The sequence below is a fragment of the Cephus cinctus genome, unplaced genomic scaffold (assembly GCF_000341935.2).
Source record: "Cephus cinctus unplaced genomic scaffold, Ccin1 Ccin1_scaffold0978, whole genome shotgun sequence".
Lineage (NCBI taxonomy): Eukaryota > Metazoa > Arthropoda > Insecta > Hymenoptera > Cephidae > Cephus > Cephus cinctus.
This window is the reverse complement of record NW_014333532.1, coordinates 37,596-49,717: the sequence shown is the minus strand read 5'-3', so window position 1 is coordinate 49,717 and position 12,122 is coordinate 37,596. Positions and strand designations below refer to the sequence as shown.

The window sequence follows — 12,122 nt, the reverse complement described above, 5'->3', positions numbered from 1 at the left end:
GGGATCATTTACCTGCGCTCTAAACAACGCATTGCGTCTTGAATTCTGGCTTCGGAATAACGGATCGCATATATGAACACGCTAGACCTTTACCTCGGCCTTTGCGGTATATCGGAGCATACGACGGGTGTCTACGCAGCTGATAGAATACCCAGAAACTGGTCGAAACCCGCTGCCATTATTGCCAATACGGACGATCATACGAAGCCAGGAGCACATTGGGTTGCAATATACGTGGACCCTAGCGGAGACGGTTACTACTTTGACAGCTACGGATTACCACCGCTGAATCATCACCACGCATCGAGACTCCGACGGAACTGTCGATCCTTCCGATGGCACTCTCAGCAGCTTCAGAGCGAGACATCAACGGTGTGCGGCCAATTCTGCATGATGTTTTTACACTACCTCTCCTCAGGCTTCGGGATGCCTGCCTTCCAGAATGTGTTTAGTAGTGATTTGCGGAAAAACGATAGAATCGCCCGAGAGTACTACGACGCTTTTGTGCGAAAGAAGCGTTTAGCGGATCGTCGGTATGCGCAGGATAATAAGATCTACGGTGGCGGCAGTAGGGTACAATATTCGCGGTGTAAATCAGGCTACATGTGTTAAGAACTGTTTCATGAAAGCCGAGTGGGTTGTACATTTAATTACATAAATTGAGGCCATAGTAGGTGTATAAGTAGCAAATAAGTTTAATAATAGTAATAATAAGTATAATGATAAAATTTAAATAGGAATAATATATATAGCGTAAATAATACTAAGCTAGGTTAGATATATAAGTAATGTAAGCAATTAATAATATGTGTTTAAGAAAAAAATATATATATACAATACAAGTCTATACTACTATTATTTAGGTAATGAGGGTGACCTGCCCGTACCCAAATCACACCAGGGTGTCTCTATTGGCCTCATAAAAGAGGACACTTGTACAGCTACTGTTTCTTACAATATACGACATATATTTAAAAATACCTATTTTTTCTGTTTTTGTTTCCTTCACCTCCATCTCCCCATATCTTGTTAATAATGGTAAAGGACGGTAGGAAATAAAACATTAAGCGTATTCCTCTATACAGAGCTCAGGCTAATCATCGAAAATGTATCACACCAGACAGCTTTATAATATATGTAGCGTTTCTTACAAAAAAACACTGTGTTCTACTTCACCATGGGACACTTACCTCCTTAGGATAATTAAAAATTACCGACCGGCGGTCACTGCATAATTACCGACCGTGATACGGCCCCTGGGGACGATGCAACGCTGCTGCGCGGGGTTTCGGGCCTTAGGACCGCGTGGTGGTGGGGAGGGGGGGGGGTCCACAACTGTGTCGCAGGGGGACGGGAGAGCTGGTCACATAGATGAGGGGGTAGCGCCATAGTGCAGCGCGGGGGGCACAGCGCGATGCGCTCTATGACTCATAGGGACAGTGGTGGGGGTTTGTTATGACTCCCATAAGTGGTGTGTATCTACTCACCATCACGGCAACACACTCCATGGGTCCTACTATTGTTTTCTTGTATTTCGTGTATTTCTTGTATTTCGCATAAACTGACTGTCTTTTCGTATCTTAACTTCTCTTATAACGCGACATTACGAACGGAGCGGAGAGCAGACAGAACACCCAGCAATCACGAGGCACCGCCGAACAGACGCCATAAGGGAACGTGGACGATCGCCGCCAATACCTACTAACGTCCACTCCAAAGAAGTTGGCGGACCCGTTGCCGTATCGCATATCGACTGGCGGTAGAAGAGACACGAGAGTAGCAGGCCCAGCCGTACCTAGTGCACGGTACGTGCCAAAGGCTTGTGCACTCTGTCCCAAAAGGCGCCTCTCGAATCTCGAGTATTGACAGTGACTGACGGGAGAAAATCTAGATGATTCTTCCGAGGAATTGAATAACATCAGCGATAGCACCCAGAAGACTCGAGGAGCTAGGCATTCCGAGATGATTGCGACAAGTGGAGGATGCTCCTTCGCATCCCTATAGCCAAGGCGACGAGGAGGATGAGCCCATGGACCTTACCAAGGGTTAGCCAGGAGGCTGCCCTAAAATTCTGATCCTGGGTAGAAGAGTTACCGTCAAGAATCGGCCCCGTAGATGGGGAAACGTGCACCTTGATGGAGTAACAGCATCCGCATCCTGAGACAGAGCCAAGGAACCTCGTCGGGGATAATCGCTATCATCTAATATAGTATTGATAACGTAATATTAATTATCTACTAACGTGATATTTTGAGTATCGTCGTATCGTAATGTAAATGGACTCCTAACCATGTTTAAATTATGGAGCGCGCTAATAAGTTTGGCAGTGGGCCCAACGCGTTAGGGGATTTCACTACCGACCGAACGCGAGCAGATAGATCGCTCTCTGGCTGGCTGTCCGTGGTGGTGAATAGATGTCTTTCAAATTCGCTTAATACCGGTGAGTTCTGAAGTTCGATTAACGTGGAATTTTCCTGGCAGTCTTGCCGTCTGTTATCACTCTCGAATCCTTCTGATTCGAGACTATTTTCGTAATCGGGAAAATTCCGTGTTATCGTCTCTCTTCCTATTGTAATCAATAATTGTATAATTTAGATTAGAATTAGTACGTTCTAATTAAGAGAGTGATTTTTTTTTGATCCTGGAGTGTGACCACTGAGCCTACGTGCTGTTATTGCTTATCAATATCGAGACGTACCTTAGTACATATTTGCTATTGTCTTACTTTGCTTTGATTATTTGAAGAAGTTACCAATCTGTAAATTTACCTGTTTTATTATGTATTTCATTCTCGCGAATATTAGTTTTATTCACCATTGTCTTATTACTGTTATTTCTGTGCTTTATTCTGTTCAAATTCCGATGTACTGTGATATGCCATTGCCTAGCGTTCTCTAGTAATAGTGCTATCGTAATACTTCCAACCTTAGGGCTATCGTTACGTGAAGGATGCACTGTTAGCTACGCCCTATGTAGTACGGTTGTTAGGGCTATCGTACGAGTCTTACACGACAAGTACTATTTATTGTAATCTATACGCTCCCGATTTTCGGCATATCACTCCCGTTATTAATATTGTCCTTATTGTCGTACAAAACTTTGTTCTTTCATATCCGAGTATTTCACGTGATTGGGGACTTAGCTATCGAGCAGTCCACCCTCGTGCACCTATTGTTTTTATTTATGTCCTAATAAAACGGGCTTTGTTATCATTGATGGAAATTCTGTTCTGTTACTGTTCACAATTTCGCAATCCCATAGCCAAAGATCCCTGCCCTTCTGCGCTTGCTGTTTCAGGGTAAACAGGCTGAGCTAGTAGGTTGCCGATCGAGTTGTCGTGAGAGCGGTTACCGGATATCTTGCCTCGTGAAATCGGTATTCCTAGAGAATACCTGACGTCCAGATCTTTTGCCGGTTATAGTCCTGATTGTTACTCTCGCGAGAAGTCGTATACTTATGACGAGAATTCTTTCTTTGTTACCGATTCTCGATTACCGTCTGAAGAATTCCAATATATATACAAGAAGACCCGGCGAACGTTGTTCTGCCATATAAATTTTTTCTAGTGAATATTTTGGTTGTTAAATAAAAAATAAAGAATGTATTGTAAGTGTGTGGGGATGGGATTTATGACAAAAAGAGGAATTGAGCGCTGTAGACGATGACCGCCGATAAAAACAAAAAAACACCAACCATCCATTTTCTCAATTCAATGTATTTCATTAACGTAACGGACATATTCATTGTTTGATCTCTTAAAAGTTAAATGTAAAGTGAAAAAAAGTAATATATTTTTTATCCTAAAGTAGGAAAATGAAATAAGGAAAATCAATATTAATTTTGAAGAGCAATTGAGTGTACGATATTTTTGGTCAGTCCGCCTTTAGCCCACGCGAGAACATGCCACGTATAATTATCCGTGGGAAAAACATGATGTGCCCAAATCTAAACCGCAAATAGACATCGTATGGCCTTGCGACTTGTTGATTGTCATTGCGAATGCCAATCTAATAGGAAATTGAACCCGTTTGAATTCAATTGGCACGCCTGTGGGAATCATTGGAATTCGTGGCAGCAAAACATTTTCGGCTTGGAATTTGCCATTCAAAATAGTGGCTTCAATAATGTTTTTCATCAATTTTTTAATGACCAATGGCGTGCCATTGCACAGCCGTGCTGGGTTCAAATTCCGAAGTAAAATAACCGGAGATTCAACATTCAGTCGTAAAAGGTGTGGTGGCATGCCTGGCAAATCCAGTGAGTTAAAAAACTCTGTTAGATAATTTACAGCTTCGTTGGCATCGCAAACTGTATCGATCGATTTGTATAATACCAAGTCGTGTGGCAATGACTGCTGTATCTTGAAGTTTAAATCGTCGACGTCCACATTTTTTGCTGCCAAAATGGCTCTTTCTGCCAGCCACGCATGATTTATATATTGTGTGCCTACATCGGGAAATATGCTGTCAATGAGAGCATTTTGGGAATCAACAATTGTGCAGAAATTAGTGGGCAATTTTATGCATCCAGTATTTTCATAGACAGCAATTTTTCCATCGCCGATATCTAACAATTGGTTCGAAAATGTCTCAGCGGATGGATCTTCTAGCATTTGGACGCGCATGTTTATATATAGCTGGACTTTTTCAACATTACGCCACAGTGGCGGTGATTTCAAGCAAGCGTTGATCTCATCAGCGTACGTTGAACGTGGAATGACTGGAAGTATTTGTCTGAAATCACCTGAAAGGAGTAACAGAGTGCCGCCGAATAGTTTGTCGTTGTTTTTTATATCTTTGAGTGTTCTGTTCAACGCCTCAAGAGAATGTTGAGCGCATGACAATGGGGACATTCTTTGCCCATAGCACCAATCAACACTTTCGGATGAGCGGAATATTCAATATCTGGCTCGTACTCAAATGCGAGACGAAGGAACGAAGCAGATGCAAATACTCGATGTACTTGTTGGCGTTGTCGGTCATTTGCTCTGCGTGGGTTAACTACGAACCGGCGCGACTGTCTCCGTTCCAATTGTCGTTGTTGATTTCGTTGTTGATGTCGTTGATGCACGCAATTGCGACATGCTTACACGCACATTTTCGTTATCTTGTTAGATTTGTTCGTCTGTTCTTTCTGCTCTACTATTTCGCACGTTTGTTGCTTTATTCGTTCGACAGCCTAAATAGGCCCCCTTACGTCTTGCTGGCATTGTTCACTGTAATACATACACACACAAATAGACAAAATTGTTGTACTTACTGATAAAAAGCGGTATATCGATAATGTATTTATTCTTTTAGTATTGTTGTGCTGGGAGTCTCCTGACCCCATTGAGAAACGCCAGGCCAAGTAGTTCCCGCGTGTAGCAATGCGCTAAGTCAGAACTAAAGGCGGCCTGGCAACCGAGATGTGGAAATCGAAAAATCACACAATAATCACTTTCGGAAGTCCAGCTTATGGCTGCACATCCGAAAATCGACAGTCTACAGTTAAAATCCGAACGAATGAGGTGGTCTCGTGGAGTAAACTCGGTACAGGAAATAGGAGGACCGAACGGTGCCTGTATTTTTCCAAGTTGACGTACGTCGACATACTGTACAACACACTTGATTGTTTCAATAAACCTTCTCAGCTTTGTTGTATTCACGCGAGTTCCAACTCCTTAACCGGCAACGATCCCAAAAATACCTTGGCCCTAACCTCTCGAACAAACTCCTTCGTCACCGAGACGTTACGGCACAACAGTATTTTACCAACCTTTTTACAATCATAAAACACGTATATATTTCTTATAAATCAAAATGGACATTTCATGATTGAAATGTCAAAATGACGTGTGTGCGTGACGCATGCGTGGATGAAAATTCGATGAGGCGGACGTAGTGTCATCTATCATTCAACAACACAAATAATTTCGTTCTGTTTGAAATAGGAATGACGGTTAAATTATTTGGATATTGTTCATAGAAAAATACTAAAATCGCGTATAAGATTATCGCGTAATAAAAAATGGAAGGGTGAGGGTAGGAGTGTGAAAATTTGGAGTTATAGGTATTTTCTGATGCCAAATTAAAAAAAAATACAAAAAAAAATTGTTATCAAAAAAATACAAAAAATTTTTCTGGATAGGGACACCCTAATTACCTAGCGGTATGAGATATGCTTTACGACCTATTCTCATACCTACAAAATATACATAAAAAATTTCATAAAAATCGGTCGAGCCGTTTCGAAGGAGTGCGACCACAAATATCGTGACACGAGATTATTATATATGTTGGGGTTTGCTCCATCTTCGAACTTTCGACGAACTCGCGGATACAGGGCTTTTCTCTCAAATCAAAACTGACTTTCCCGTCAGTCTATCCACGTTATATCCTCAAGGTCCCCACCCCTATCATTAGATTGGGTGTTTACATCCCACGACTGCGAGCACACCCGGTGTCCGTCAGGTAGCACCCCAAGCCATATAGGGTTGGAAGAAAAGTTATACTCAACGGAACGTAAACGTCTTAATTGAATAATAATAATAATAATAATACGCTACACTCCGACACATATATAGATATTGTGACGTGGTGTATTTCACCCGTCTTGTCCTCGGCGGAAAATCACGCCGAAACACTATACGGTAAAGACCATAGCAAAGTCCAGGCAGGATCCACCGAACGCAAGGGCCTAATCAAAATTACGACCGATTATTCCATTACTTTTCTTTTGTTAGCGTGTACTCTGCCGGAGTTCGAATAGGTTGCTCGCTCGCCGTGCCCGTGAAGACGCGGAGAAAGAGAGAGGGAGAGCCAGCTGGAGTTCCAGGAGGAAGGGAGCTGCGACACGCGAGGGTCGACACTCGCGTTATCTGCGGAGAGCAGCTCTACTGGCCCAGGAGGCGCGCGCAACGCGGGACAGCTTGACGTCACGCGGCAACAACGCGCTCTACTCAGCTGGTACTAAACCACGACAACTGGAAGTGGCGCACACAGCGCCAAACGAATGAGCACCACTACTGACCCCTATGGCATAGCGCCCATCGTCAGTTGCGCATAATTATATTTCTGCGAATTGGGAATCCAGGGACGCCTGGTGCACCCTCGCGCGAGAATGACTGATACTCTTCGTAGGACCCGATATGTATGAATTGTCTATGAGAGATTATGGAAATTATTAATTGTCGGATGACATATTCGAAACTAGCGCATGGCGAAGACTTTGGGTTGAAGGATTCTTCCGCAGGGCGAATCGCCGCCCATTAGCCTAAAGGCAGGGGGTGCTATTCTTCACGCGAAGACAAAGCGCGTGAAGATCGGGGGAATCTTACTTGGACACGCGACGGCAATAGACGTTTGTTTTAATTTGTGAGTACCCGGGTACACTGAGTGCCATTGGGCTGACGATTTGGTTTCTCTTGGATTACGCGACCAGGGAAAACCACAGTTAGCGAGTTGCACTTGACGTTTTGTGAGCGACGTAACTCCGTGCAAATTTTGATACTGGAGTTTTGTTTGTTTGTCGTAAGTTTTGATTGCGGGTGTAACGAACACGCAGAGGGAGAACTCCTTACCTCGAATCAGACCAAGGCACGAAGGTCCGTCGACCGGCAGGGTTCACTGTTTAGAATTTTTGTTTGATCTTATTTTTGGATTAGAATCTTGTAATGTTCCGCCCGCAAGGAACTTATAATTTTGATTTAGCTACGCGTAGAACGTGTACAGGTCCTTGACGGTCGGTTATCGTGTTGTGGTAAACGCGGATTAGCCGCGTTACGATTTTTGGCTTTGAATTCGTACGGTACGCGAAATACCCATTACTATTTTTTTGATTGTACTTCTGTTGTGTCTTTTCGATCTATATTAATTACTATTTTTTTGTAAAAAATTGATTCGGTATTGTACGGGATCGTCGCGCTTCGCGCCGCTGATTTTATCGAATAAACCGAACCTTTTATTTGAGATCGAAGTGTCCAGATTATTTTATGTGTCGCGTGATCGTCTAACCCATCTGACCTATTGTTCCGAATCCCGACGCCTCCGCGTAGCTAAGTTAGCCAACGTAGGCACGCGACGACGAACTATAGAAATTGAAACGTGGTTCCCGTTTTATAACCTGACGCCCAACCATACTTCAGGTATTTCGACTGTAACAATTTGTAAGCCCCTGGGTTGCCTGGAACGCGTAGGAATCGCGTAAAGTTGTACGCCGGTCGGTCTTGCATTTTCCGGTGAGGTCGATCGCGTAAAAATACGTCACAATATACAATATAACGTTTCTTACAAAAACACCATGTTCTACTTCACCATGGTACACTTACCTTCTTAGGATAATTAAAAAAATTATCGGCCGAGCGTCACTGCATAATTTCCGACCGTGATAGGCCCCTGGGGACATGCAACGCTGCTACTATTGGGGGGTTTCGGGCCTTAGGGCCAAGTCCGCGTGGTGTGGGGCCCACCAAAGGGGTGAGGGGGCGGGGAGAGCCGGCCACATAGGCGGGGAGATGGCGCCATAGTGCACTGCGGAAGGGCAGAGCGCGGTGCACTCTATGACTCATTGGGATAGTGGTGTGGGTTTGTTGTGACGGCCAGGAGTGGTGTGTATCTACCGCGCTGGCTGGCCATCAGAGTCGCGAGAGGGTACCGGACCATCACCTATGAGGCTGAGGACGTGCTGGCGGGGGTCCCGCCCTTCGAGCTGGTGGAGGAGCAGGAGGCAACGACTTACGAATATGAATTAATTAATATGAGTTACACGAGTCGCGTTTGAGATTAGAAGGTAACAATGTAGAATTAAATGTTGGAAAAGAAGATGTCTTTACAAGCGATGAGGTTCTCAGGAGTGCTTGAAAGACGGACAAGTACTCAAGTTATTGTGAGATTCTGTAGTTTAATTTTCATTTGGCGAAATTACAAAGGAAATACATGTGGACAACAGTCACACTTGAAAAATAGGCAAGGTACTGATAGGAAAGTGTCTTACAAGCGATGAGTTTCTCAGAAGTGCTTGAAAGACGGAAGTAAACTCAGTTCCTATCAGAGCTGAATGTAAATAACTTAATCTTAATGTGTTACAAGCGATGAGTTTCTCAAGAATGCTTGAAAGACTCTGAAAATCTGAAATAAAAGAATTAATGAACTTAACGACGTTAATAGTTACTTACGTTAGTTGAATGTTATTGGTTTCAACGTGGTAATTTTGCTTGGAAAAGGTTTTCTTTTTTGTTGTGCACTTAACTGATCACTGGATAAAACCGACTCATTCACTAATGGAGGCGCGCCCTTATATACTGAGTCAAAAATCGAGAGATTTTCAGAAAGATTGAAACTTCCAGAAGGTGGTAATGCGAGGAAGTTAGAGAAGATCTAAACCAGAGTTGTTTCTGATGAAATTAGTCTTGATTAGGGGTAGTCAGTAATTGTTTGTTAAGAAGCAAATAAGATTTCTTCCAATAATTTTTCTGGTTGGAGAAAATCTCAAAGAATCGGGAACATTCGGGGATTTGCCGGTGATGCTCAGTGGCGCCCTCTATTGGTTGGAACTGTCACTAGAAGTGCCATGGCTGCGCCTATGTCGTTCACAGCTGGACTATCTTCATGTGTGGTGTTGTTTTGTTTTTAAACAGAATCCGACACTATCCCCCCCCCCTCCCAGGGAAGCGGGGTGTCTATGAAGATTTCCCCCACGTAAAAAAAAAGGTTAGGTTACTGTAGGTTGGGAGCATAAGGCTGAAGTTGGACTTCCGAGCTTCGGCTAGGTCCAAAACCCCGATGAAGCTGATGTTCAACTATATGTAGTGCGACGTTATTCCCCAAAAACAAAATCTCAATACGAAATTAGACAGAATATAGACGATATCTGGAAAGTAAGGAATCGTACCCAAAACGTCTTTTGATTCTCTCTCAATAATGTTCGGTATTCGTAAGACCCGATACGCGATAAACTACGTTTTGTTGGGCGACAGGTGGTCTCCGGGGAGAACACCACGCCTGCAGGTCACTCGTGATCTTACAGGTCCTTAGTAGGACGCGGGAAAACTCGGAACAAAGCGGAGGAAAAGGAAACAGGTAAGACGACACCGCCAAGGGAAGGAAGTAGGAAAAAGGGTGTAACCGTTTTCCTTACTGCCGAGAATTGAGGGTTATTAGTCCTGCGATCTTCTGCCGGGCAAATACTTAATTGCTCCGATTGTGTTAACGGAGACATAATAATCGCCAATTTCTTGACCTATCATCAACAGTAAGATAAGGCAGTTGCTTGACCGTGTAGCCCCTAGTTCCCCGATGAACAATTAAACCGGCCGATCCGTCTTCTACCAATTGCTCTCGCCACACCTCTTCTCCAACCTTGAATCCTTTGCGAAGATGTATAAAAACTCTCTTATCAGTCGCCAGCACTGTTTGACCTCATCCACAGGCAAGGTTAATATGTCGATTGCCGGTCCAATCTGCACCCTGAAATATTATCTTGTATTCCTCGCTGAAGACTTCCCACAAGCAATCAGCTATGATTCATTCTGCCGAATGACGAAGGAAACTCCAAAATCTCGAAGATAGATTCAGTTTGACGGTGACTATAGAATGAACTCTTGTTCCCGAAGATGTTGCATTCCCTCCTTCGGTATACGATGTCTAAACGGGAGCGTGTAACGTATCCTAGATGATGAGGATAGATAAGACTTGTTGCAATAATGGACAACCAAACACTTTGTTGAATATATAAACACACAAATATTTATTGCAAAACAACTTTTCAACACTGCCATTACACAGGATAGCGAGAGTCAAACCATCCCGTGATGGTCCGAGTTGCGAGCCACTAATCTGCCACTATCGTTCCTTAGCATGAATTGACAACTACGTCTATTCTCAAAAGATCTGCCGTATCCCGGTATTTGCTAAGATGTAAAACTTAATTATTTCCGTAGCACGTTGCAGCCTAGTACCATAGGAACTACTGTCGTGTGCGATAGAAGGATGGCCGGTGTGTTGCCGAAGTACCGTTGGACTTGCGTCCTCTTACCGGTAAGCGTATGCTGACCCTATACTGGGACATACGCCCTTCTAGCGGAGAGTAGATGTGCACCGAGTCGCATCGCGCGATAGAGTGAACTCTCGAGCTCAATTCGCTCTGGCTTTTATAGGACTGGCGCCGTTCCCCTGGCGCGCCCCCACCAATTCCCCTACTTTCCCAAACAATTGTCTATCCAACAACTATTCGGGTCAGCAACTAATCGCGAGGCTCATGCTTTGCCTTTTCATTCGATTTGCATTGAGTCTCGCAGTTGAGAGATGGAGCCAACTGATCTTCTTAAGAAAACGACACTATTAATTCTTAATTAAACTTAGACTAGATACAATATAATAGATATAATCATAACCAATTATAAACTGGTTTGCATAACTTAACTTATTGATTATGTATACGTATGGTTTATTGCGTCATATTCTGACGAACCGAAGACTCGAAACTTACTTAAATCATTCCCGAATCTAGCCATACACTTATGTCTAGTCGTGTTTAAGATCGTGCATTGATAATTAACGCACCATCTTTATTGATAGTGTCACTTGACATTTAACCCGTGTACAAGAGAATGGAAAATTTTCCCTTACGCATCAATGACTTTTGGGATTTGTAGCTAGAAACGATGCTTCTAAAATTATTATGATTAACTCAGCATCATTCTAGTCTGTTTAACTTGGTGTACATCTATTCCCCATACTCATGCCATTGTGCTAACCACAAATCCTTGGTCACGAATGAAAACATGAACAAATGGGTTTTTGTCCCTTCGTATACTGGAATCTTGACATTTACAATCATATCTCAAGATTCCATTGACTATCCAATGAGTTTTTGAGTTGCGCAATCTGACGCAATCTTTGTTCTGATTGGTCCGCTAATTTCCGTTACACAAGTGCGCGAAAACCAAAGATTTGAAAATCTACCATAACAATCGAATAACCTATTAACGCCCAATGTTTGTGTTATCATTTTACACTATTTGCACTTGATTTTGATCCGATTGCATGATCGCACACTTTCTCGGGTAGTCACCAAACTTCTTGGCCTATGATATACGTTGCATCTTATCATTAGTTCCAAAGGGTTGCATTATCCTAACAATG

The 12,122-nt window shown here is 43.2% G+C and overlaps 1 protein-coding gene across 1 annotated transcript; it reads right to left on the bottom strand.

The window, feature by feature from the left end:
- Window positions 1-3,913: 3,913 nt before the first annotated feature.
- LOC107271468 lies at window positions 3,914-4,852 on the bottom strand. The gene has a single exon (XM_015747510.1). The coding sequence runs from the start codon at window positions 4,850-4,852 to the stop codon at window positions 3,914-3,916; it is 939 nt and encodes a 312-aa protein (XP_015602996.1).
- Between the last annotated feature and the right edge of the window lie 7,270 nt (window positions 4,853-12,122).